The 27904-nt window shown below is 47.8% G+C and overlaps 1 protein-coding gene across 1 annotated transcript in view; it reads left to right on the forward strand.

The window, feature by feature from the left end:
- Window positions 1-2777: 2777 nt before the first annotated feature.
- Window positions 2778-27904, forward strand: part of PKD1L3 (polycystin 1 like 3, transient receptor potential channel interacting) — a 43920-nt gene continuing 18793 nt past the window's right edge. The window contains exons 1-14 of the mRNA XM_056136135.1: window positions 2778-3072; window positions 3832-3948; window positions 6939-7058; window positions 8352-8404; window positions 11797-11928; window positions 12433-12601; window positions 13558-13681; window positions 13779-13905; window positions 16174-16402; window positions 17698-17891; window positions 21781-22011; window positions 23954-24055; window positions 25459-25637; window positions 27333-27479. Coding sequence (XP_055992110.1) covers window positions 2778-3072; window positions 3832-3948; window positions 6939-7058; window positions 8352-8404; window positions 11797-11928; window positions 12433-12601; window positions 13558-13681; window positions 13779-13905; window positions 16174-16402; window positions 17698-17891; window positions 21781-22011; window positions 23954-24055; window positions 25459-25637; window positions 27333-27479 — 2219 coding nt within the window. The remainder of the gene's footprint in view (window positions 3073-3831; window positions 3949-6938; window positions 7059-8351; window positions 8405-11796; window positions 11929-12432; window positions 12602-13557; window positions 13682-13778; window positions 13906-16173; window positions 16403-17697; window positions 17892-21780; window positions 22012-23953; window positions 24056-25458; window positions 25638-27332; window positions 27480-27904) is intronic.

Below are 27904 nucleotides of genomic sequence, written 5' to 3' on the forward strand. Positions count from 1 at the left end.
GCAGCTGACCGGGGTTCAACCCTCAGTATCCCCTATGGTCCCCCGAGCACTGCCGGGAGTGATTCCCGAGTGCAGAGTCGGAGGAGAGGGCGTTTGCCTTGCTTGTGGCCGACCCGGATTCTGTCGGGCATCCACAGACAGGTGGTCCCCCGAGCACCGCCAGGAGTAATAACCTGAGTGTTGCTGAGCTGAGTAACCCCTGATCGTCGCAGAGTGTGCCCCTCCCTCCCCCGCCCTCCACCTCCCACCCCCCAATAAAGAGTATCCTGCAGCTAAGAGGGAGAGGGAAAATCTTCCAGAGAAAATGCACTCAAGTTGCTCTCTTCCTGCACTCTGTTCTGGAGCCACTCCTGGCTGTGCTTATGGTTTATTTACTCCTGATTCTGTGATACTTGGAGGACGTAGGTGATGCTGGGGATAAAACCCGGACTGGCCACCTGTGAGGCAAGTGCCCTACCCATTTACTATCTCAGTCTCCTCTTTGGTACATCTACACAATGGAGTACTATGTAGCTGTTAGAAAAGATGAAGTCATGAAATTTACATACAAGTGGTACAATATGGAAAGTATCATGCTAAGCGAAATGAGTCAGAAAGAGAGGGATAGACATAGCAAGATTGCATTCATCTGGGGGATATAAAGTAACAAAGTATGAGATTAATACCCAAGAATAGCTGAGATCAGCACCAGGAGGATTACTCCATAACTTAGAGGCCAGCCGGGTATCCTAGAGGAAAGGGCAGTTCAGATAGAGAAGGGAGCACCAAATAAAGGATGTTTGGAGGATCCTCCCAGGAGGGGAGATGCATGTCGAAAGTAGACTATGGACTGAACATGTTTGCCACTCAATGCCTCTTTTGCAGACCACAACACCCAAAAGGAGAGAGAGAACACAGGGGATTGCCCTGCCACAGAGAGGGGGGGGGATATGGGCACTGGTGGAGGGATGGGTATCTGATCATTGTATAATCGAAACCCAAGCACAAAAAATTGTAAATCTACAACTGTAAAAAAAAAAGAAACAAACAAACAAAAAAAAAGAATGTGAACTCCATAGGGGGGAAAAAATGATAATAAATGGCTTTTCATAAGAAAAAAAAAAAAGAGTATTTTTCTAGCCTGTTTCCACTACTGCCCCCTACTCTCCCAGGCACACAGAGAATTTTTTCTCTAAAGACTTAACACTTTCGGGGCTGGAGAGATAGCACAGCGGGTAGGGCGTTAGCCTTGCACACGGCGGTTGCCTTGCACGCAGCGGACCCGGGTTCGATTCCCAGCATCCCATATGGTCCCCTGAGCACCGCCTGGAGTGGCTTCTGAGTGCAGAGCCAGGAGTAACCCCCTGTGCATCTCCAGGTGTGACCCAAAAAGAAAAAAAAAGACAACACTTTCTCACCACGTGTGTTTACTGTGAACCCCTCTGCCAGTATGCCCAGTTCATTTTCTAAACAGGACCATCCTTGTACGTTCAATGTGGAGATCATTAGCTGAACCCTCATAGATTTACCCTCTTCAATGGCTTTTTCTTCTCGGAGAGCCCGGCAAGCTACCGAGAGTATTCGATATGCCAGACACAGTAACAACAAAGTCTTCAATGGAGACGTTACTGGGCCTGCTCGAGCAAACCGACGATCAACGGGAGGGCCTTTACCTTTACCTTTACCTTTACCTTTACCTTTACCTTTACCTTTACCTTTACCTTTAATGGCTTTTTCTTTAATACATAGACCTACATGTTTTTCCTTCCCTGTGTAGACTTTTTACTTTTCCAGAGTAGGACCACACCACGTTTATCTTTCACTGGATTACTGCAATATTTTTCAGATTAGGGGATGTATTCATAAAATCTGCACTTAAAAATTTTTGTTTTAATGTCCCATCCATGGTGATTTTAGAGTTTTGTAAGTGTGATTCAAGACTATTTGGGGAACCAACTTAACCCTGAAATTTACCAAGTGATTTTTCAGTTCTCAGGTTTATTTGTATTCATGAACAAATCTTGACACAAAGAGAACTGGTTGAAACACATAAATGATGGATATGCTGCAGGTGAAAAATGAAGATCATGCTCTGTCAATAAAGCTTTTCCACAAATGAAAGGAAACCGGGCAGAGTATTGATTCTTCATTACACCGTGAAGTAACGTGCATGCCCAAATAAAAGGAACCTGGTGATAAGCAAGAGCCATGTTTACCTGCAGGCGGATATTTGGTTCAGCAAAATTTTAATTCACTTGTTTTCTGTGTTGTTTGTATTCCGTGTATATTCATTCTTTCATCAAATAGTCTTTGGTTTTATTGATTATGTAAGTTGAAGCCACCATCTTGGGATGGAGCTTATGCCTAATCCATTCTAGGGATTTGTAAAAAAAAAAAAAATTCTTTTAAAAAAAGAAAGTATGATTACTCAGTTTTTAGCAACCCTGACTTAACTATGTGTCACCCTCCAACTCCTTACAGCTTGGATCTGGTAAATAAAGGTCTTTTACAATGCCAAAGGCAAGTTGTGTAGACACAGAGGGTGTTGCCCCAGCTAGGAAAAAAAAAAAGCTTAAAGACCCAATTAGGCTTGATTCACTGTATTTGCTTTTGGTTTTTAACTTATAGGAACTGCACCTGGTTCCTTAAAATAAAAGGAAACAAAAGCTTTTGTCTCTGTGATCAATGATTCCCGACTCTAATAATAATATTGATAAATAAGACAAACCTACCTAGAATACATTTAAAAGATCCAACAGCTGCTGGCCTCACATTTCTCATGCTGACTGTTAGCAGACATGTTCCTCCGAGGAAGTCTCTGGCTTTGGTTGTCCCTCAGAGCAAGCGTCATTCTAGGATGGCAGCGACGGAACCCAGAGCCACGTGGCCAAAATAATTGTTATCAGCTCAACAGGTTTCACTGCAGCTTCGAAGAAGCAGAAAATTACTGTTACTCTCTGGGAGGGGAACTTGCTTACACTTGGAACCAGGAGGTTCAAGAACTCATCTGGGACTTTCTGGAAAAAGGGAAGAAGTGGTGGACTGGGCAGAATATAATGTTGCAGGAAAAACATCAAGAGAGAAAAAAAACAGGTAAGATTCTGGGCTTTAGTTTTTATGAAGGAAACTTTCTTCTGGGACAGAAGAAAGAAAGAAAAAATAAGTCTCTTGGGGCTTTATTTTTTCTTTCTCTCTTCTGTCCCAGAAGAAAAGAAGGTTTCCTTCATAAAAAATAAAGACCGGGGGCTGAAGCAACAGCACAGCCGGTAGGTCGTTTGCCTTGCACGCGGCCAACCCGGGTTCGATTCCCAGCATCCCATATGGTCCCCTGAGCACCGCCAGGGGTAACTCCTGAGTGCAGAGCCAGGAGTAGCCCCTGTGCATCGCCGGGTGTGACCCAAAAAGAAAAAAAAAAACAAAGACTGGTTTCTATTCATCATAAGCCCCTCTCCTGCTTTTCAAGACACAGACTGGATAGAGAGCTCCTTTCCTCGTGTGCCAGTGTGACTGTGTGACTGTGTTTGTTCCCCCTACTAGGCTGCAAGCCCACATTCAGCTTCAGCCTTGGAGAAAACTTCAAGGCGTTAGTGTGTCATCCTCTATTGACATCTAGGCAAATTAACACTACGCCTTTATAATAAAAGACACATACTCTGGGAGAAAAAAAAAAAAGAAAACCTAAGGGGGGCAGTGGGGGTCCACCCCAGCAACTGCCCCCACAGACACAATTATAATATACAGAGGGGAGTTCTAAATTTTTGTCTTTTGGAAGTTAGCAAAATGTGGCTTTCATATTCACTTTAAAGTCTGGATTGTGTGGCCGAATCTCACTGGGTCTGGTCTCTTGAACAGATGCCACGCACCAGGCCACCAAGCCCAACAGCTGCATTTACGTGTCCAGGACCTCCAGCGGGCTGTGGTCTCACAAGGACCTGTGCTCACAGAGGCATTACTTCATTTGCCAGACGGGTGAGTGCCAGGCCCTCATGCTGCCAGCGACTCCATTTTTAGAAACTGGTTCTGAATAAGGCGAGGGGACATGAGAAGACCAAAGGCAGCGAGGTTTTCCATTGCAGATTGCTTCCTTGGGAGGTGGAGCTCGAAATACACAGTGTGTGAGCGTGCTTGGGTTGTCTTTGTTTGTCACTGAACGTGGTGCTGATGACCTACAGCATTTTTTCTTATCTCAGTGAATTCTTGGAGACTTTAAAATATGTTGGATCGGGTCCAGAAAACTAGTACGTGGGGAAGACTCATGCCTTGCATGTGGCTGGCCTGGTTCAGTCTCCAGCACCACCTGGCCACCCAGTGACCACCAGCTGTGCCAGGGGGTGCGCCTGGAGGTCCTAGAGCACTGCTGGGGTGGCCCTGAGTAATCCCCTCCAGAACAGGGCCCACAAAGCACCACAACGTCAGGGCCACCGGAAAGGCAGCCATACCAGGAGTGACCTCTGTGCGCAAAGCCAGGAGTGGACCCTGAGCATCACAGGGTGTGTCCCTCCTGCCAAAACCCCCCAAAAATCCTGGGAAGGAACCCCTGGGCCTCCTGGGCACCACTTGAAAGGCCTCATCCACCCCCCAAGAAAGATACTGCAGTGGGATTGATAGCTCAAAGCACTGGAGCACATTCCTGCCACGCACAAGGCCTCAAGTCTGACCCCCCGCATCGTATGCACCCACCCGCCCACTCCAGCACAGCCAAGGAGCACCCTGGGGGCCCCCAGCACCTCTGGGTCCATATGCCGTGATATCTCCAGCCTAAGCTAGACCATCAGGACTGCATCACTAGGTTGAGTATTGATTGCGGGTGGGGGGTGGGGGGGAAGGTGTGCCCCTAGGAAGCCCCCGACAGACTGAGAAATAAAAGAATGTCATGTCCAGAGGACATTGGAAGGCTCTGCCCAGTACAAAATGTTCCTTCTTCCTTCTGTAGGTTTCACACAGCATCTATCAGAATCCTTAGCATTGTTTTTTTTTTTTTTTAATAGAGTCAAGATTCTCTAAAATCTATCTAACATTCGAGGAACTAGAATCATTCACTCACACAGGGGTTTCCTACCACCAGTTGCAGGCATGGAAAGGTGTAGAGCTCCTGGATGATCTGGGTGGTTTCTAACTGCTGGGTGCTGCCGGTGCAGGGTCTGGTGCTCAGGCATAAGAAGGTAGGAAGCAGTGCAGGGGCAAGGCCGGCTTGTGTTCCAGGTGGCCTGGAGACAGGCCTGCGAGCTGGGATCTGACTTGGCCTGAGACAATCCCGGTTTCTGCAGCTTCACCAACGGTGCCTGGCCGCAGGAGTGAGAGGTTTTCCAGGCAGACATTTGGTCTGTTTAAGAGTGGCACTTCTGTGGAGTTCATGCCCAATTCAATCAGCTAATCAGTGGCTGAATAAATAGCAGTACTCCTAAATAAATAAATAAATAAATAAATAAATAAATAAAAAGTAATGTGGAGTTCAAAAAAAAAAAAAGAGTGGCACTTCCCCAGCCCCACACGCTGGGGGAAAAGGCAGTTGGGATGGAGAAGGAACCACTAGGTAAATGATGATTGGAGACATAGCCCGGGATGGGAGATGCTTGCTGAAAGTACACCAAGGACCAAACACAATGCCCTCCTAGTATCTATATTGCAAATTATCATGTCTCAAATTAGAGAGAGAGTAAGAAGGATGGTACCTGCCACAGAGGCAGGGAGTGGGGTGGGGTGGGGGTGGCGGGTGGAACACTGGGAACAGTGGTGGTGGAAAATGTGCACTGGTGGAAGGATAGGTGCTCAAGCATTGTGTGACTGAAATGTAATCATCCAAGTTTGTTACTAGCTCACGGTGATCCAATAAAACTTCTTGAAAAAAAAAAAAAAGGAGGGACTGGAGCAATAGCACCAGCGGGTAGGGCGTTTGCCTTGCACACGGCCGGCCTAGGTTCGATTCCCAGCATCCCATATGGTTCCCTAAGCATAACCAGGAGTAATTCCTGAGTGAAGAGCCAGGAGTAACCCCTGTGCATCGCCAGGGGTGACCCAAAAAGCAAAAAAAAAAAAAAAAAAAGAGTGGCGTTTCCCAATGCCACCGTTATAGAAGACAAAGAGAAATCATGCTCAGAACGCAAGATTTTTCAGTAGACCTTATTTTGAGATGTTGGTGATACAATGGCTCCAGAGCAAAACTACTTCTTAGTGTCTAGGTGGCGGCTCTTTAAAGACAATGGAACAAAGGCATGATATAGTGGGGAGGGCAATGGCCTTGCATGTGACCAACTCAGGTTTAATCCCTGGAACTCCATATGGTCCCCTGAGTCCTGCCAGGAGTGAATTTTTTGTTTTTTGCTTTTTGGGTCTCACACCCAGCAATGCACAGGGGTTACTCCTGGCTCATGCACTCAGAAATTACTCCTGGCGGTGCTCGGGGGACCATATGGGATGCTGGGAATTGACCTTGGGTAGGACGCGTGCAAGGCAAACACCCTACCCACTGTGCTATTGCTCCAGCCCCCAGAAATGATTTTTGAGCACAGAGTCAGGAGTAAACCCTGAGCACCACCAGGTGTAGCCCCCAAACCAAAAGAATAGAAAATAAAAACAAAACAGGTAGTCATCTTTAATTTATGATTTTGTGATTTTTCATATAGATGCTGGGCTGGAGCGATAGCACAGCAGGTAGGGCGTTTGCCTTACACGCAGCCAACATGGACAACCCGAGTTCGATTCATCCACCCCTCTCAGAGAGCCCAGCAAGCTACTGAGAGTATTTCATATTTCACCCGCACAGCAAAGCCTGGCAAGCTACCCGTGATGTATTCGATATGCCAAACACAGTAACAAGTCTCATAGTGTTACTGGGCCCGCTCAAGCAAATCGATGAACAACAGGAGGACAGTGACATATAGATGTATATAATATTCATTTTATAGACTTACAGTAGAGTTTTATCCTGTAAATTAACCTCTACATTGGTCTCTAAACAGATGCTCTCTTTTCAAACCAAGATGCCAGCTATAAAAGAAATGGAAATGGTTCTCATTTATATTGGAGACCTGAGAAGACAAAAAGAAAAGTTACAATTCCAAGAGACCAAGGGAACACAGGTAATGTATAGAGAAACCAATTCCTACCTTCAAGGACTGAATCAATGCCCAAATGGGTTGTCTTACGGCACCCAGTAAATATTCGCTGCATTCTGTTTTGTCTGATGTTAACATTTCAGTCTTCAAGAAACTCTTCTACAGTTTCTTAATATTCTTTGATTATTTTATTTTCACCAACTCTCAATCTGTTTTTCTTACAAAAAATTCCATTTTCTTAAGATCTTTACAAAGAATGTACTGTTCGCTCTTGTTTTTTTCCTTTTTCTTCTTTATTTTGAAAAGCAAATGGTATTGGGGGAAAGATACATTTGCCTGAAATAACCTCAGTTGATATCAGTGTTGGAAGATCATGCAGATCAATTGATGGAAATGTAAGACATTAAGTAACTCTAGTTATTCTTCTGAGAGGTTGGTCTCACCACCTCAAGGGATCGATGTGAACAAGGCCTTTAAATGTCAATTTAAAAGGCAATTTAGAAAGTTATTACTGTTGAATATATACACATATCCATTTAGACATATATGTATATATATTTATATTTAAAGTATAAAAATAAACTTTTCTGGGCTGGAGAGATAATACAGAGGTTAAGGCACTTGCTTTGCAATTCCTTTTCATTAATATGCTGTTTTACAGTATGATACTTTAATTTTTAGGGGCTTTGGGTTGCCACACCTAGTGGTGCTCAGGACTTACTCCTGGCTCAGTGCTCAGTACTCACTAGTCAGTGCTTGGGGAAACCATATGCAGTGCCATGGTCTGAACCAGGTCAGCCACATGCAAGCATGAAAGACAAGGACCTTGCCCCAAACATTGGGTCCCCAATACCAGTGGGGCCTATACAGCGTTCTTTATTATTATTATTATTGCTTTTTGGGTCACAACCGACGATGCTCAGGGGTTACTCCTGGCTCTAGCACTCAGGAATTACCCCTGGTGGTGCTCAGGGGACCATAGGGGATCGTGGGAATCAAACCCGGGTCAGCCGTGTGCAAGGCAAATGCCCTACTGGCTGTGCTATGCTCCAGCCCCTATACAGGGTTCTTTAAAGAGGAAGCAAAGAGCTTGAACATTAGTGATCCACAATGTCTCTCTGCTCAGAATTCAAACCCATCTAGATTTCTCAACAGTTTTTTTTTCCCCACTCCCTCCAACAATGGGAAATGACCACTTTGGTTTCCTACAAAATGTTATATGGTGTTTTTAGCCAACAACAAGATATCCCTAGAAAAGATAGAAATATTTCCATTCTAAATCCTCACTTGAACTTACTCTCTTTTCTTCTGTGACAGGTCCTCATCTTTCAACCATTTGTCAGCACTCTGCTCCTGCTCATGCTAACCGTGTAAGTGTTTACCCCCACAACACTCATCCCGGCATGCTATTCTCTGCTGTTCCTGGTGGGTGCTGCCAAAACTCTGCTCTGGCCCTGAGGGTGCTCTGGGAGTAGTTTTCCAACCAGTACTTGCATGCAGCAAAGAGTCAGATTTAATAGATGCATGATTGAAGAATCCTTAAGGTCTATTTTTAATTTCCTTCTTGGCACATTCTCATCTCTTGTTTATTCTCGCGCGCAAGGCAAGCGCTGTGTTATTGCTCCAGCCCCCTGCCCCTGTTAAGGAAGGAGAATGGTAAAGTGTGTTGCTTTCTCAAACCATCTGAACACAGGCTCTGTGCCAGCAATGTCCAGTAATGTTATTCTCATGCACTCGGACAGCCCAGGGCCTGCGGGGACCACTACTTTTATTTTTATCATTTTTTTAATCATTTATCATTTTTATCATTATCATTTTTATCGTAAAAGCAGATCCGGCCTTTCTCCTTTACATTTTTTATCTTTTAGTCCAAGATTCTGTGCCATTCCAGTGGCCCACCTCCTCCCGTGCCACCTACAGTCCTGCAGCCAGGAGTCCCAGAGACAACTGCCCCTCGCAGCGGGCCTGACCCCAGGACCCTAGAGCCACCTGGGGAAGCTCCCGAGGAGTCAGTCTCCCGCCCCACAGACACCTCGACCCCAGGAGCCCTCACTACCCTCCTGCAAACGTCATTTCAGAATGTGTCAGACCAGGTAGGGAAGGTTGAAAATGGCCTTTCTCCTTTCTGCCTTTGTTAGAGGGCCCCAGACTTACTCAGCCCATCACCCTCTTTTCAGAGATGAAACCACTCAGCACCCCCTGGAACTTTGCCTTCATTAAGGGAATAAATACATGTCCCCACCCCCCCCCCCGCCCCACTGCAATTATACCAGAGGCTACTGCAGCCCCCTTCCTCCCACTCATGGTTTTAGCACCTCCCCACCCAGAGGGCAGTTCCCCAAACTGGGAAACTCTAGTCTGCTGTGGCCTTCGGAGGAGAGAGACTTCAGAGTGGAGCCTGAGGACTAGCACATGCCAAGGAGAAGCAGAAGGGAGCAAGGGTGAGGATGTAAAGGGCCTGGCCTTCGTGGCCTGAGATCTGGGCATCTTTTTATGCTTTTCTGTTTGTGCTCTGGGCGGTGTGGAAGCTCCCCTCACCCCACACCGTGCCAGAGACACAAACCCCTCAAGCTCCAACTCCATGCTCCTTCCTCCCCAGCGAACCAGAAATCCAAGCAGCGTGGACAGTGCTACTGAGGGGACTGACCTTTGGACAGCCAGGAGCTACCACACAGCTCCAACAGTCCGCTCGCATCCCGGCCACCAGTGGGAGGGAGAATCCGGCAGTTCTCTGGCGCTCTCCCTTAGTACTGGCCACAGCGGCCTTAATACGGGCCCCTGAGCACTGACCATCACTGCCTCAATACGGGCACCCGAGTGCTGGCCACGGCTGCCTCAACATGGGCCCCCCGAGCACTGGCCACAGCCTGTGGTAATCATGGGTCATGACACTGGTTCAAAGATCCAGAGCTCAGGCTTTGCATGCGGGAGCCCTGGGGTCAGTCCCTGGCAGCCCTTGGTCCCCCAGCACTGCGAGGTGCAGCTTAAAAGTAGAAAAGCGAAGGACATTTTGGGTTTTGTTTGGGGGGTGCCAGTGCTCAGGACTTGCTCCTGCTCTGCACTCAAAAATCACTCCTGATGGTGTGCAGGGGACCATACAGGATCCCGGGATCAAACCTGGATGAGCCACATACAAGGCAAGCGCCCTACCTCTGTACTATGATCCCCATTCTTTTTTAATCTGGTTGTTGTTATTTTGGAGGGGCCCACACCTAGCAGTGCTCAGGAATTACTTCTGGAATGTTTTTTTTTTATTAAAGTCCAACATGCAGACTCTCCAGACAGTTGTAAGGAAGAATCACTGAGCCCATTAAGACACATTTGCTTTCTTCCAGAATACCTGTGTGGTGTTCTGTAGCCAATTATGTTTTCACTTATATTAGCAGAACAGTCAGAAAATTAGATTTCTAAAAGTTATTATTAAAAAATAAAATATGGGTCAGAGAGAGTACATACAGGAGGGCGGGTGATTGCATTGCATGTGGCCTATTCCAGTTCAATCTCCAGCACCCCATGGATGGTCCCCTGGGCACTGCCAAAGGTCACTCCTGAGCACAGAGCCAGGAGTAGTCCCTGAGCACTGCCAGCTATGCCCCCAAACAAAAGACAAACATATATAGAGTCATTCAGGTATGAACAGTCAAAAAAAAAAAAATGAAAGAAATAAACTAGTTTGTTATAGTAAGTACCTAGGAGTCAGTCCAGGCAAAGATGAGCAGAACTTCATGGCAATAACTATAAAACCATGGAGGGTTGAGGATATACAGGCCCAGCAAGTGCAGGACCCTGCTGTCAATCCCAGCACTGCATACCCCTCCAGCCGCTGGCCGGGGTGGACCCGGTGCTCTGCAAGTATAGCCAGGTGTGGCCCCACTAACAAAGGGGACAAGGGGACAAAGAGAAGTCAAAGTGCTGAGCTCATGCAAAGCAAGCTTCAGGTTCCATCCAGCACTGCATGATCCCCCAAGCACTGCCAAGAGTAACCCAGGGGGCCCGAGTTATAGGACAGTGGAGAGGGCACTTACCTCATATGCGGCAGACCCAGGTTCTATCCTCAGCATCTCATATGGTCCCCTGAGAACCACTAGAGTGCTTTCTGAATGAAGAGCCAGGAGTGACCCCTGAGCATCACTAAGTATGGCCCAAACGCAAGTAAAAATAGTAAAGTGTCCCCCCGCCCCCCGGCACAGAGCTGAGAGTGAGTGTGCCCCACCAGTCTAGTGACATTTCAGGCCCTCCCTTTGCACATGAACCTGACTTAAGGGGAATCAATGCAGCGGGAAAGATGAAGTGTTAAAGAGACTTCTTAAAATTTTGCTTTTGTCAATTTGATCTCAGTTTTGGTCATGAGACTCATTTGTAAAACATCCCCAAAGCGGGATGGAGTGACGATAGCTATGGTTGGCACCTGAGCACCACTGGGACTTTGTGGACCCCCCAAAGTCTCAAGGTGTGAAAATGAGATAATTTTGAGCACAGCGGTAGGGCATTTGCCTTGCACGCAGCCAACATGGCCGACCCGAGTTCGATTCCTCTGCCCCTCTCGGAGAGCCCGGCAAGCTACCGAGAGTATCTCGCCCGCACGGCAGAGCCTGGCAAGCTCCCCGTGACGTATTCGATATGCCAAACACAGTAACAACAAAGTCTCCAATGGAGACGTTACTGGGCCCGCTCGAGCAAATCGATGATCAACGGGATGGCCTTTACTTACTTACTTACTTTACTTGAGAAATAATTTTGACATATTCCATTCTTTCACCAGGTCCTGGATGAGCTAGCAGGGAACCTGAGTGAAACAATCCGTGGCTTGCAAAGTCACAGTCACATGCAGAAAGCTTGTGAGGGTCTCCAGAGACTCACGGCCTTTCTCCCAAGATTTTCTGAGTCAACTCAAGTAAGAGGGGATGCTCGGGAGGGGAGAGGATCTGAAAGGGGAACATGAAAAAGAGAAAATGTGTCCCTAGGCAGAAACTGTCCAAGAGGAGGGCGTCCCATGTGCAGAATGTCATGTCATAGAAGGACTTTGTTTTTCTGGTTTTTGGTTGTTGTTGTTGTTGATTGGAGAATGTTTGCTATTGTTGTTGTGGTGGTGGTTCTTTTTTGGCTTTTCTGGTCACACCCGATGGATGCTCAGGGGTTCAAATGCTGTCTTCACCAAGTCCTTCTAAGAGCGCCAGAGCAGTAGTACTGTGGGTAGGCATTTGCCTTGCACACAGTCGACCTGGATTTGATCCCTGGCATCCCATATGGTCCTCTGAGCATCACAGGAGTGATTCCTAAGTGCAGAGCCAGGACTAACCCCTGAACACTTCAGGGTGTGAACAAGGAAGAAGAACACAAACAAATTGAAAATAGCCGTAAATCGTTCAGGGCCGTGTGTTTGCGTTCTAATCCCCAGGTGAGCTTCATCAATTCTTTCATTCACCTCAACAAGCAGCTCCTGCTGAGCCCGCCTGAGAATGGCAGTGACAAGTCTGTGACCGTCTGTCTCTTTCACTCCCTCCATGAAGGCGAGGAAAGGGGGCAGGAGAGTTGGCAAAGCCCTGGGCAGAGCAGCGAGCAGGTCTGTGCCATAGGTGCTGCTGGCCAGTTCCGCTTTGAAATGTTTTATTTCTCTACTTTTTGTTTTGCAGTGCTGAGCATCAAACCCAGGGCCGTACACACCGGAGGCATTTCACAGACCCGAAAGCCAATTTGTAGACACAAAAAGTGGATTAGCCGGTGCCTAGGTGTAGGGGAGTGAGGAGAGACTGGGATTGTTTTAGAGGAGCTGAATCTGTTTTCACAGCAGTTTGTGGTGATAGCTGCACCACCCAGTGAACATATATCTTTTAAAAATTAGAGGGTTAGAGGGATTAAACAGGATATAAGAGGTCAGGCTTATGCCTCTCCAGCAGCCAACTACAGTTCAAATCCCCAGCGACACATGTGGCACTGCCAAGGGTTATTCCTGATTACAGAGCCAGGAGTAACTCCCTGAGTACCACCGGGTGTGGCCCAAAACTCACAAATTCAATTCTTGTTAAAAACATTAAGTTGCAGGGGCTGGAGCAATAGCACAGCAGGTAGGGCATTTGCCTTGCATGCAGTCGACCTGGGTTTGAATCCCAGCATCCCATATGGTCCCCTGAGCACTGCCAGGAGTAATTCCTGTGTGCAGAGCCAGGAGTAACCCCTGAGCATTGCTGGGTGTGACCAAAAAAGAAAAAAAATTAGGTTGCATAATGGGTGAATTTTATTGCTTTGGGTGAATTTGATTTTTGGAAATAAACAGGTCAGCTTAGGTACTGGAGCAAAAAATACTTGAGTGGGAGGCCCTATTTGTTGATACGAGAATGAAGCGTCTCTGGTCAGTGTGTAGATACTTTCTGTGGGTCTCCCCTCTGCAACCCGTGTCCCCTTCCTGACATCATTGGCAGGATCCTCTCCCTTCCAGCCCACTTGAAGACCTTCCCTTACACCTGAAACAGTACAGTGAGGTCACACCAGGGGTACAAAATTTTTCTCTTGATACAGGTGGAAGATAATGGGTCAGATATGCCCTGGCTGGCCCATGGGAAGACCCCAGAAGCATTTCTCCCACAGAATCGGTTTGCTGGCTCATCCATGGAGCTCACCTCCTCCCTTGCTACCCTAATGCTGAGCAGGTGATGGGCGAGGAAACGAGGGGGACACCCTGTTTAAGTCTTGCCTTTAGACAAGATCCTGATATTGCCATTTCGTTTTTCTTCTTTTTTTCACTAGTCAAAACATATCAACCTTGCCTCTGAGCTCTTACACTCTTGGCTACCCCGCGCCTGTGAGGCTAGGTTTCCCATCAGCCACGGCCTTGGAGGAGCTCTTGAATAAACACCCAGGAGTGGACGTCCAAGTGAGCATGAACTGGATTCTGGGCTGGATGAGGATGGGTGGTGAGGGAGGCAGGCCCTGGGTGGGACAGAAACCACTGGTGCTTACACTGATGTCTCTCAACGGGCAGGAAGGAGGCCCTCAAGTAACATCCAGGGTAGGACCAGAAGCATTTAATAGCCTTCTGGTTTTAATTAAGTTCCTGAGTCATGATTTAAAATGAGCCCAGGAGCCAAGAGACAGTACAGTGGGTAAGGTGTGTGCCTTATATCCAGCCAACCCGGATTTGATCCATATCACTCCATATGGTTCCCCAACCCCACCAGGAGTGATCTCTGAATGCAGAAACAGAAGTAAGCTCTGAGCACAGTCAGGTGTGGCTCCCCCAAACGACAATAAATAAAAAATAATATTAGCTCAGCTCTTTACTCATTAGGCAAATCTGGGGAAATGTATATAATTAGAGGCTCAACATACTCAATAGAGTCATGTAATATATTGTATTTCTTTCAGCAATGACCTAACAAGTAAAATTGTTGCTTTATCTTGGAGAACAAGATACTTCCTAGTAAAATAGAATTTTGAGGCTAGAGAGATAAGATGGCCAATACAGAACTTGCTTTGCACATGACTGACCCAGGTTTGATCCCTGGCATCCCATATGGTTTCTGGAGCCCTCCAGGAGCGATCTTTGACTACAGAACCAGAAGTAACCCTGAGTATAGCTGGATGTGGCCAAAAAAGACCCCCCAAAAATAAATAGGATCCTTCAGGGATAAAGATACACACATTCTTAGGCTCTCCATCTTTAATGTTTCTCAGATGATATCATAAAAAGAAATATGCCAGTATCTAAAGATATTAGCAAGGGAGAAAATTCCAACATTAACTTTATGCTAATATATTTTTTATATGTAGGAGTACTGCTATTTATTCAGCCACTGATTAGCTGATTGACTTGTGCATGAACTTCACCTTACTTTTTTCCCATTTTTTATAATTTTATTTATTGAATCACCATGAGAGCAGTTACAAAGCTTTCAGGTCTAAGTCTTGGTCATACAATGAAACATCCATACCTTCACCAGTGCCCATTCTCCACCACCAAAAACCCCAGTATACTCCTATCCCACACCCTCCCCCTACCTGTGGGGCAGATGATTTCCACATTACTCTCTCTCTACTTTGATCACATTCAATATTTTGACACCACACCCACCATTATTATTTGAGATTTTACCCCACCACTTAGATCTGCTGAAAAGGCAACAGTAGACAATTTGTGTTCTATTGCTGGTTATGGATAACATATGATATTATCCATAAAATAGGGCCAAAATCATACGGCCCTACTGCAGTCGCATGGCTGCAGTAGGGCCATGTGATTTTGAAATTCTGAAATTTTAACACTTAAATCTGGAGGGATTTCTGCCAAATGCCACTGGGTTTCAAGATTTGCTCCTGAGTCTCTGGGATCATGGCCGTTGAGCACCTTGATTAGGAGCCAGAGAGGCCATTCGTGAGCGATGACTTGGGGTCTCATTGGGACGGGGAGACCAGGACTGGCTCCACCTCCATCCTGTGAGGCCCAACAAGTTTTGTCACTGTGGGCCCAGACCTGACTGTCCAGTGGCCTCTGGAGGATGACGGCCACTGAGCCGCCAAGGGGGAGCAGGTGGAGGGACAAGAGGGACAACACCCTTTCCCCCCTGGGGTGGCCTGGCGACAATAACCTACTGCGGTATCCATATGCTAATATATTTTTACTTACTGGAGTGTTATTTCTAAATATTTGGACAACAGATGAAACTAGTGTTTTCTTCTACCTAGGTAACAGGACTAGCTTTTAACCCCTTCAAAGATTTTGATGACACGAACATTGTCGGAAGCATCGGAAATGTGTTACTAAGCTCTAATCGCAAACTGCTCCAACTCCATGATTTAGTGGAAGATATTGAGGTACAACCTGATTGATGGGATGAGCAGAAGGGAAGAGAGGGCAGTGGGCAGCAGCTGGAAGGAAAGTCATTTTCGCTTTGTGGCAGAGCCCTTGTCCTGTTACCCTGTTTTCTTAGGAACTTTTACAAAGAGACCCACCACATCTTGGGAAAAGATGTTTAGGTACTAGACTCTGGGCGCCCCCTTAGTCCCTACTGACAGTCAAAGAGGATGAGGAGGACATAGAGAGGCTCTGCTTACAGCGGGGAAGCCCCAGTTCCCTTCCAACCAAGAAGTCAGGAGGAGCCTGAAAGCACCAGCGGGCAAAGTGCCAAACTGTCTCTCCTCTTAGATCACACTCTGGAGAAATGGGAGCATCGAAACGCATCCCACCAGCCTCAACCTGAGCACCGATCATTTTGTCATCTCGGTGAACATCACGACCCCAGAGAAGTCCCTGATAGTGTGCATTGAAGCCGAAAATCCCCTTCTCATGACCCTCTACCTGGGCTTCCAGTACCAGCCCAACCACACTCACTTCCACCGGAAGGTCACGCTCCCCAAGGGGCAGGTGCCCAAGGGTAAGAGCCCAGGCGCGTGTCAGGGACTGGCTTGGAAATGCTGTTTCCCCCCTTCTTTTTCTTTTGAAATACTTGTAGGTTTACATGAAACAACAAGAAACAAAACAGCATGCTTCTCTGCCCGTCTTCCCATAATGGTGACATGTTCTGTAATTGCAATGCAGTGTCATAGCCAGAAAGTGACTTTAATGGAATGTATTGACCTTCTTCAGCTTCCACCAGTTTACAGACACTTCTGTATGTGTGTGGATTAAATCTGTGTAATTTTAGTGAATTTGGGCTTGGGGTCACACCCGGAGATGCTCAGGAGCTGCACTCAGGGATCACTCCTAGTGCTGTCAGGGGACTAGATGTGACGCCCAGGACTGGGCCAAAGTCTGCCACATGCAAGGCAAGAGCTGTACCCCCTCTGCTATCTCTCTGACCAAGATCCGTGTCATTGCAACCATGAAATGAATTTTTTAAAAGATTGTGAGATGGATAGAGGCACATACGTGGGATAAAGCAGCTTTAGTTAAATGTTCATTGTTCAATCTGATTAGTATTCAAAGAATGATTGCATGTGACAAGTTCTCTCATGAGACCTTCTACATGATGGAGCGGGGCCTGAAACAGCCCTTTGCCTGCAGAGGGGCAGAGGTCCAGCCTGTGCTCACTCCCATCCTCCCTCCAGCCTGTCCTCCCTCTAACCTGTGCTCACTTGTCCTTCGGCCAGCCTGTGCTGACTCCATCTCCATGCCATCCTCCTTCCAGCCTGTCTCGAAGCCCAACCTCCCTCTGTTAAGTTTATTCAGACTTCCACCGACTAATTTTGATTATGATTGCCTCATCTTCCTAAACTCACCATTCTAATTTCTGAATTTTCATTTATCAAGAGGTTTTGTTTTTTGTTTTGTTTTGTTTTTTAAATAGAACAGGAATGACCCGTAGCTCTGGATTGTATCACTGGTCTTTGAAAACACAAATATTTGTGTTTTCAATATAGCACAGCAGGCAGGGCACTTGCCTTGCTCTGCAGCCAACCCAGGTTCCATCCCTGCCATCCCATATGGTCCCCTGAGCCTCTCTAGGGAGGATTCCTGAGCGCAGAGCCAGGAGTAAACCCTGAGCACTGTTGGGTGTGACTCCCAAACAAAGCAAAATAAACAAACAAAAAAAAAATCCAGTCATTTGTGGCTGTAGTCTTAATGCTCTTTTTGATGGTTGAGAGCAAAACCAGGACCTTGACCCTGCGAGGCATGCACTCTGCCACTGGGCTAGCTCCTTTCCGACTCAGCAATCTTGTCTGTCCTCAGACGAGGAGTATACGTGGGTGCTGACGCCCCGGTGGTTGCAGTATGGGATGGGCACCTACTACATAACAGCTGTGCTGAACCGCAGCCACGACGGCACCCAGCAGTCGGCCACCACCTTCTCCGTGGTCACGGCCGTCACCCAGTGTTACTTCTGGGACAGCCACAACAACACGTGGACGAGCGAGGGCTGCCAGGTAAGGGGCTGCGGGTCGTCCTGCTTCTTCCACTCGGCACCCTGCAGGGTGCCCCCAAAGTATAACCTGGGGGAGGGGAAGAAATAGTGCCGCCTGGGGAAAAGAAGGCGGGCAGTGTGTGGCAGGCAGGAGGGTCGCTTTGGGGGAGGCTTGTGCTTTCAGGGACACGGGAAAGGGGGCACAGGAGGACAGAATGATGTCCTCTCCCTCTGGTTCTTCTCGCGGGAGGGGAAGCAAGCAGACAAGTGTGCATCGGCCAGACCAGAAGAAGGGCAAATTTCAGAGCGGAAGAGACAGAACACTTGCCTCTCCCGAGTTCCATCTGCCCTGGGGTCACAGAATGATCCCCGCGCATGCGCCGGGAGAGAGCCCTGCGCATCGGCCAGGTGTGGCCCAAAAATCAAGGGGAAAAGAAAAAAAAGTAAACTCAGGCACCTGCTTAACTAGAGAATAATGACTGTTCATCCTAGAGTTTACGTTTGAGTTCCCAAACTGGATCAAGTCTCTGGGGCATCAAGGACAGGGGTAGGGGTGGGGGGCTAGAGCTATAGCACAGCAGAGAGAATGTTTGCCTTGCACGTGGCGGACCCGGGTTCGATCCCCGCATCCCATATGGTCCCCTTAGCCTCCAGGGGTAATTCCTGAGTGCAAAGCCAGGAGTGACCCCTGATCGTTGCTGAGTGTCACCCAAAAAGGGAAGAAGAAAAAAATAATAAAAAGGAGAGGAGGGGGTCGTGATGGCCAGGGCTGAGCCAGAACCAGCCGGCCCTGCCACTCGCGGCCTCCGGCATCATTTTCTGTCTGCTCTCAAGTGGCAGTTTTGGCTTTTATTTGTTTTCATTTCTGTTTGGCTTTTTTTTTTATTTAAAAAGGATACCCATGACATTCTTCAAAGAAATGGAGCAAACACTCCTGAAATTTATATGGAACAATAAGCCCCCACAAATAGCTAAAGCAATTCTTGGGAAAAAGAAAATGGGAGGAATCAACCTCCCTAACTTCAAACTCAACTACAAAGCAGTAATAATTAAAACAGCATGGTACTGGAACAAAGGCAGAACTGCAGACCAATGGAACAGGGTTGAATACACTGACATCTCTTCTCAATCATATGATCATCTAATCTTTGATAAAGGTGCAAGAAATGTGAAGTGGAGTAAGGAAAGCCTCTTTAACAAATTGTGCTGGCATCACTGGACGGCTACATGCAAAAAAATGGACTCAGAACTCTGCCTAACACCATGTACAAAAGTAAGATCAAAATGGATTAAAGACCTCAACATCAGACCAGAAACCATACATTGAAGGTACATCGAAGACAAAGTTGGCAAAACCCTCCATGACATTGAAGCTAATGGTATCTTCAAAGATGCCACGCCACTGGCCAAGCAAGTGAAAACAGAGATAGATAAATGGGACTATCTTAAACTAAGAAGCTTCTGCACCTCAAAGGAAACAGTGACCAAAATACAAAGACAGTCTACAGAATGGGAAAGGATATTCGCTGAATACACATCTGACAAGGGGTTGATTTCAAGGATATACAAAATACTGGTTGAACTCCACAAGAAGAAAACATCCAACCCCATCAAAAAATGGGGCAATGAAATGAACAGAAACTTTCTCAAAGAAGAAATCCGAATGGCAAAAAAGCACATGAGAAAATGCTCTACATCATTAATCATCAGGGAGATGCAGATCAAAACCACAATGAGATACCATCTCACACCTCAGAGACTGGCCCACATTCAAAAGAACAAAAGCAACCGATGCTAGTGCGGATGTGGCGAGAAAGGGACACTCCTTCACTGTTGGTGGGAATGTCCACTGGTTCAGCCCTTCTGGAAAACAGTATGGACGATTCTCAAAAAATTAGAAATTGAGTTCCCATTTGACCCAGCAATACCACTCCTGGGAATATATCCCAGAGAGGCAAAAATGTATAGTCGAAGTGACATCTGCACTTGTTTGTTCATTGCAGCATTCTTTACAATAGCCAGAAACTGGAAGAAACCTAAATGCCCAAGAACAGATGACTGATTAAAGAAACTTTGGTACATCTACACAATGGAGTACTATGTAGCTGTTAGAAAAGATGAAGTCATGAAATTTACATACAAGTGGTACAACATGGAAAGTATCATGCTAAGCGAAATGAGTCAGAAAGAGAGGGATAGACATAGGAAGATTGCATTCATCTGGGGGATATAAAGTAACAAAGTATGAGATTAATACCCAAGAATAGCTGAGATCAGCACCAGGAGGATTACTCCATAGCTTAGAGGCCAGTCGGGCATTCTAGGGGAAAGGGCAGCTCAGATAGAGAAGGGAGCACCAAATGGAGGGTGTTTGGAGGATTCTCCCAGGAGGGGAGATGCATGTCGAAAGTAGACTATGGACTGAACATGTTTGCCACTCAATGCCTCTTTTGCAGACCACAACACCCAAAAGAAGAGAGAGAACACAAGGGATTGCCCTGCCACAGTGGCAGGGTGGGATGGGGGGATGGGGGTGGGTGGGGGGGATATTATCCATGGTGGTGGAAAATGGGCACTGGTGGAGGGATGGGTATTTGATCATTGTATAATCGAAACCCAAGCACAAAAAATTGTAAATCTACAACTGTACCTCATGGTGTTTCACTAATAATAAAAAAAATTTTTTTTCCCGAGGGTAAAATTTATTTATTTATTTATTTATTTTATTAGTGAAACACTATGAGGTACAGTTGTCTTTTAAGCTGGTTCGGTCTGCGACAAATTCTCCACCCAGCACAGCCTGGTGTGAACCCCGAGCATGGCTCAAGCCTCAGGACCCCCATCCTTTGCACTGCAAAGGATGCCAGGAAGGCCCTGCGGCCTGGCGACCCTTGTGGTTCCAGGGCTTGTTCCAGCAAGAGGACGGTGTGAGGAGCACGAGGCTTTTTCACATGCAGACTCCAACAAGGAACTGGCACCTTTAAACCCAAGTTTCCTGGGAAGAAATGAGACAGCACATGACGAGTATGAGCGAAGGGTGGAGTCAAGCTCAGTACGTGGCAGTGCTCAGCTGTGTCACAAACTTCGTTTTCTGCCCCGTTTAGTCCTGGTGTTGTGGTGGTTTTCGGCTGCCAGGGCTCTGTTGGGGCAGATGGTGGGACCACCCGCCCCCCTCCAGGATGCTCTGGATGAGACTCAGTCTGGTGCGGGGTTTGGAGGCCTAGTTTGTGTTTTTGAACAACAGAAAACCGCTCTGGAATCACTGAAGCCTTCTGTGTGTCCCTCAGCAATCTCGTCTCCTTCCTCACCAGGGAAACCACTGTCCTGAATTTGGTATAAATTCCGATTCTTTCAGAAAGTATGTATTGAATGTCTCTTGTATATCAGACCAAGCCCCAGAAGCAGCGATCCGCTGACACAAGACAGTGCCCTGCAGCAAGAGAGATAGACAGGGGTGCCGGTGCGCTGCTCTTGGCTTTGGCGTGACTGGCATCATGCCAGCAAACTTGCCTTTTCCTTGTTCCTCCTTTCACTGTCTCCAGCTCTGATTCATCCCTCTTAAAGGCTGCCTTGTACTCCATCTGTTTGCTTGTCTGTAGGTTTTGCTGTGACTGGTTTCCTATAAACAACGCCCAACAAAACACTCCTTTTTGTGGCTGTTTGCATATGTCCGCCAAGTTCCCCCAGGAGGGATAATCAAAACCGAAATCACAGGAGTCAAAGAGTTTGTACTTCTTCAGTTTCTCGGGCCTTGTTGAATCTCTGTCCATGCAGGCGATCCCTTTTCACACAACCGCCAGTGGCAGATGGGCCATCCATCTCTGCTTCCCCCCTCCAAAGGGGGCGTGTGGATGGGGTGGGCTGGCTGTTCCCAGTGTGCACTGAGCTGTGCATCTGTGTTCTCCTTGTAGGTGGGTCTGCAGAGCACGGTTTTGAAGACGCAGTGTCTCTGTGACCACCTGACCTACTTTGGCAGCGACTTCTTCATCGTGCCCAGGACAGTGGATGTTGCAGACACAGTGAAACTGTTCCTCCGGGTGACCAACAACCCCGTCGGGGTGTCGTTGCTGGCCAGCCTTCTAGGGTTGTACATGCTCCTATTTATCTGGGCTTGGAGGAAGGACCAGGACGACAGGCGGAAGGTGATGAGCTTTGATTCCAAACATTTTGCCTCGGTGTCTTGAGTATGTTGAATCAGATGAAAATGAAACCGATGGCTTGGTACTAGGTAATGTGGAAATGCAACTGGAACTTTCATTCCCTTTCCTTGACAGTCTCAAGGTTGGTAAATTTAACTGTCATCATTGTTTAAATTTTGGTTTTGGACCACACCCAGCTATGCTATGGGCTTACGCCTGGCTCTGTGCTCAGGGTTCACTCTGGCGGGTTCAGGGGACCATATGGGACACTAGGGATCAAACCCAGGCCAGCTGCATTAAAGACAGGCTCAATGCCTACTTTACTGTCTCATCAACTCCTAACTATCTTCATGCTTTAAGTTTTAGCCAAGGTTGAACTCACTTGTGATCCATTTAGGTTAAGAATAAGCTCAGGGGTTGGAGTGATAGCACAGTGGGTAGGGCATTTGCCTTGCACGCGGCTGACCCAGGTTCGATTCCCAGCATCCCATATGGTCCCCTGAGCACTGCCAGGAGTAATTCCTGAGTTCAGAGCCAAGAGGAACCCCTGAGCATCGCCGGGTGTGACCCAAAAAGCAAAAAAAAAAAAAAAAAAAAAAAAAAGAAGCTCAAAGACACCCAGAGTACTTAACCATCTTCAAAACAAAATTGTAGGAACTGAGGAGGTGACTCACAGGACTGAGTCCAGCACCTGCCTTTGCAAGAGCCCTGGGTTGTGTCCCCAGCACTGTATGGCCCCCAAGATCCACTGCATGACCCAAAAAAAAAAAGTTTCTCTCATTTTATTTTTAGGATATCAAAGTGTTATATAAGTCAGATTATAATTTGTTTTGTTTGGGGGCCTCACCTGGTGGTGCTTAGGAGTCCTTCCCAGAGGCACTCAGAGGACCAGGTGATGCTGGACGCAAACCCAGGGCTCCAGGTGCAAAGACCATGTTCCTGCCTCCAAATGATCATTTGGAATGTGGCTGCACTAAATAAGAAATTTCTGCGGAAAAACTAAAACTGTGTGGAATTCCTTTTGAAGCAGAAGTTCTTTAATGACATTCCGTTTTATTGTTCTCATGCTCTCTTAGACTTTTGAATCCAAAATATGTAATGGCCATTTTGCTGTTGGCATGGGTGTAGAGTTGCTTATTGCAAGAAATAAAAACATAGACCAGAGAGATAGTGCAGCAGGGAAGGCATGAGGCATTGCATGCAGCCCTTGCACATGGCCAACTCTGGTTCGATCCTGACACCTCATACGACCCCCTGAGCACTACCAGGAGTGATCCCTGAGCACACAGTCAAAATCAAAAAATAAATAAAATTTTAGATTACAATTACATTTGAATTTTAAATTCGTGGACATCTTTTCCCCTTTTTGCCCTCTCCTTTTGTGTGCATCTTTTGTATGAGTATGCCTCCAAAGCTTTCACTAAAATTCAAGTCCAAGGGCTGGAGAGATAGCACAGCAGGTAGGGCGTTTGCCTTGCACGCGTCCGACCCGGGTTCAATTCCCAGCATCCCATATGGTCCCCTGAGCACTGCCAGGGATAACTCCTGAGTGCAGAGCCAGGAGTAGCCCCTGTGCATTGCCGGGTGTGACCCAAAAAGCAAAAAAAAAAAAAATAAAATAAAATAAAATTCAAGTCCAACTGGGTGTCTTCTATACTAGCTGCTCACCCCACCTGGATCAGGAGGGGGTGGGAAGGTTTTGGAGGCCCAGGCCCTGCCAGCGGAATTGTGTGACGAGGTCCTGCCTTTCCGCCCTCCTGCCCGCCCCACCCCCACCCCCAGGGCACCGCCTCACTCAGGTCAGCTCCTCAGGTGCCTTCTGGCCAGGCCTCACTCGGGCTTCTCCTGACTCTCAAGACGGCAGCAGCAGATTCTCCCGTGTCTCTACTGAAGGAGTCCGGGGGACGCCTCTGTGACACGAGCAATGGTTCTGCTTTTCCCACAGGTGAAGATCACTGTCCTGGCCGACAATGAGCCCGGCTGGCAGTTTCACTACCTGGTTCAGGTGCACACGGGCTATCGCCGGAGGGCAGCCACCACCGCCAAGGTGACCGAGATTCTTCTGCTCTGTGGCCTTGTGCAGGGGGGCAGCTGAGACGGGCTCAGACACCGAGAGTCCCTAGCTCCAGGACCTGGTCTGAGAAGCCTCTACACATGGGGGCTGCCACACATAGCAGCTCGCTGTTCATTGTTTCTTGCCTGCTGAAGGTCTGGGGCAGCTCTGCCTCTGGTGCTGTTTGTCCAGTGGCTTGTGCCCACTTCTTACCCCGGTGATCCACGTAACTAAGGTCTGACCATGATTTAGACAGAACGCTTTTATTGCAGAATAGATTACAGTATAAACCATCAGAAAACCACTAAAAATGTTAACTTAGGGCCTGGATGGATCGCTCAGTGCCCGGTGCACACTCTGCATGCCAAGGCCCAGGTTCAGTCCCTGGCACGGTCCCTTGAGCACCACTGGGAGCAACCCCCAAGCACAAAGCCAGGAATGACCCCCAGAACCACTGTTATGACCTCGGAAACAAACTAAGGGCTGGAGAAGAGCTCACTGGGCAGGGGCACCGATTTTGTTTCATTTTGTTCATTTTGTTCTTGTTTTGGGGTCACACCCAGAGATGCTCAGGGGTTACTCCTGGCTCTGAACTCAGGAATTCCTTCTGGGAGGTTGGGAGAACCATACGGGAGGCTGGGGAGCAGACCTGGGTCAGCCTCGTGCCAGGCAAACACCCTCCCCACTGTGCTATGGCTCTGGCCCCAGGGGCACATGCTTTGCACTTGGAAAGTGTGGGTTTGATCCTTGACACCACAAGATCCCCCAAGCATAGCCAGGAGCAACACCAAACACGCCCCAGGAGGACTGTTGGTTGGGGGAAAAAACTAAACCAGAAAAATATGAATTTATTCTAGTATGAAAATAAGACATCAGTATGTGAAACCCAGCTTTATTGTGGGGAGAGACGGTCTCCCGAGAAGTACTTGTGGGGTCCCGGAGCTGGGGACTAGGTGCACGCATTGCATGTGCCCTAACTCTGCACTCTCCCTGCCCTTAAGCTTTTATATCCACAAGGAAGTCAGAACTCCCTGGGAGTCACTTTATTGCTATACTCAGTCCTGGGAACAGCCCTGCAAGTATCTCTGGGCACACTTGTCTAAGACACCAGGCTTCAGCTAAGTCAGAGCTTCCCAAACAGATCTGCCCTGCTCTCTCCTTCCTGGGGGTCGAGAGGAGCATGGGGGGCACACAAAACTCTCAGAACCCTCAGGAAATCTTCCTTCTTTAAGCATCTCCACGGCACTGAGGTTGCCATCACCCCCTGCCCCAGGTCACTCCAGTGACAGCCCACCTGGGAAGCACGGATATAGCGCAGTTTTCTCTGACTTCTTCAGAATAACCCCCAAGAACCCTTCTAGAACTCTTTGCACTTCTCTTCCCTCGTCGAGTTTTAGGTGGTGATCACCCTTTACGGTTCCGAGGGACGGAGTAATCCCCATCACCTGTGGGACTCGCAGAAGGCAGTCTTCGAGCGTGGGGGACTGGATGTCTTCCTCCTCTGCACCCAGTCCTCTCTGGGAAACCTGCACAGCCTGCGGCTCTGGCATGACAATTCTGGGGCCAGCCCCTCTTGGTAAGCACCCGTGGTACTGGCCCGGCTCTTCTCTTCGAATCCTCAGCCCTCTGGGCAAAAGCAGCAGCATCACAGTAAGTAACAAGAAGTCCCAAAGGCAAAATAGTAACCTTCGCTGTCTGCAGAGGGACCCAAGAAAGAAATATCAAGCATTAACGGTACCAATCCTGATGGCTAGTGCAATGAGAGTTTTATTTTTCTGACATTTTCATGGAATGTTGTCATGATGGTGGATACAAAATAATAACAATGAAATGTTGCTTCAAAAGATCATAAAGATATCTGACAATAAAAAGTGTCTTTAAAACTTACATTTAGGGGCTGGAGAGATAGCACAGCGGGTAGGGCATTTGCCTTGCACGTGGCCAACCCCGCTTCGATTCCCAGCATCCTGTATGGTTCCCTGAGCACCGCCAGGAGTAATTCCTGAGTGCAGAGCCAGGAGTGACCCCTATACATTGCCGGGTGTGACCCAAAAAGAAAAAAAAAACTTACGTTTAGGTGGGCCAGAGTGTTATTACAGTGGGCAGGACATCTGCCTTGCATGCAGCTGACCTAGATTCAATCCCCAGCATCCCACTTGGTCCCCCAAGCATCACCAGAGTAATTCCTGAGTGTAGAGCCAGGAGTAAGCCCTGAACACCACTGAGTGTGCCCCCCAAAGAACTCCCCACCTCAAATTAGTCTATTCAGTGGGCCAAGGAGATAGACAAGGCTTAAGGCACTTGGCATGTGATCCTGACAGAGCGATTGTGGTTTCTCAGCAGAGACCTGCACTGCCTGGTGCTGGGTTTCAACTCCAGCACTACAAAAATAATAAATCACGAAAACTACACGTCTCACAAAGAACATAACTCTCAACATTAAATTCTACAAGGATTTTGACTAGAGAGCTTTGCATGGTTTTATGACACTAAATTTAGACTCTTGAGGAAATACTACCATGCCAGAAAGGAGGAGGTTACCTGTGCAGTCAGATAGTGGGGCCAGAGTGTTTGAGTGGTGGGGTGCTCCGGACACAAGTCTGCCGAAACCAGCCACTACTCGGGGAGAAGTCAGGCTCACAATAAGCCATGCCACTGTGGTTGGAGAAGGCCTGATCTCAAAAGGAGGCCATGGGCCTGAACTGGATATGCTGCCGCTGCTGGTGCAGTCACCTCTGTCTCCACCTGGCGGAACAGAAAGCAGAGGGGAAGGAAGCTGGACGAAGCGCAGGGCAGTGCGAGAGGCAGCCAGGATGGGCCAGGAACATTCATGTGCTGAACTTCTCATGGGCGGCAGAAGCCTCTGGAACTCCCCTAGTGGTGGGGACTGTGAGATGAGACCAACTCTCACTTCTGAGCTTTTGTCATACAAAGAAGCAGTCCCTGACGCTCACTGACATGCTGACAGGAGGTGACTTCTCCCCTGGCCACTCATGCAGGGCCCAGGGGGCTGAGGAACTACTCCCGGTGCTGATACGGGGCCAACCAGACCGGATGGTTCAGGGGCCACCAGGGTCTTCAGAGCGTCTGGGGCCTGGAGGGTAACACCCAGTGGGGGAGGGATGGGAGGTGTCCAGGACTCCACTGGGTGGGATATGTAGGGTCTGAGCTCACCTGCCAGCTATGGGCCCTGACAGCCTAGCTATCTCCCAGGTCAATATGACTTCTTACAAATGCCACCTCCCAACGTAACTCCTCTATCTGGTCACAGGTACGTGAGCCAGGTCATTGTCATTGACATGATGGCTAAAAAGAAATGGCACTTCTTGTGCAATTGCTGGCTGGCCACGGACCTTGGAGATGGTGAGCGTGACCGGGTCTTCCTGCCTGTCTCGGAGAAGGAGCTCTTTTCTTTCAGGTATTCCTGCAAAATGCGTTTCAGGAGCTCGCGTCTTCCTTTCTCCTTCCCTCCCTCCCTCTCATTGGTGCTCAGGGGACCATACATGGTGCTGTGGATTCAAACCTAGTTTGCTCCTGGCCAGCACCACTGGATGTAGCCGCCATAAGAATAAATAATTTTATGTCTTTATATACTCTAATGAGATATTATTTTCAGTTGATTCCTTTAATTATTTAAATATGTGTAAAATAGTTCATTTAAAGTTGTTGTCTAAAGGAGAGATAGCACCGTGGTTAAGGCAAATGTTTCATATGCAGGTAACCATGGTTTGATCCCTGGTACCACATGGTCTCCTGGACATTATTGGGTGCACCTTGGCTCCCTCTGAGCCATGCTGGGGGGCTCAGATGACCCCCAGCAAAAAGAGCCAAAATTGCACCCCA

Source organism: Sorex fumeus, unplaced genomic scaffold, assembly GCF_029834395.1.
Source record: "Sorex fumeus unplaced genomic scaffold, SorFum_2.1 ptg000122l, whole genome shotgun sequence".
Taxonomy (NCBI): Eukaryota; Metazoa; Chordata; class Mammalia; order Eulipotyphla; family Soricidae; genus Sorex; species Sorex fumeus.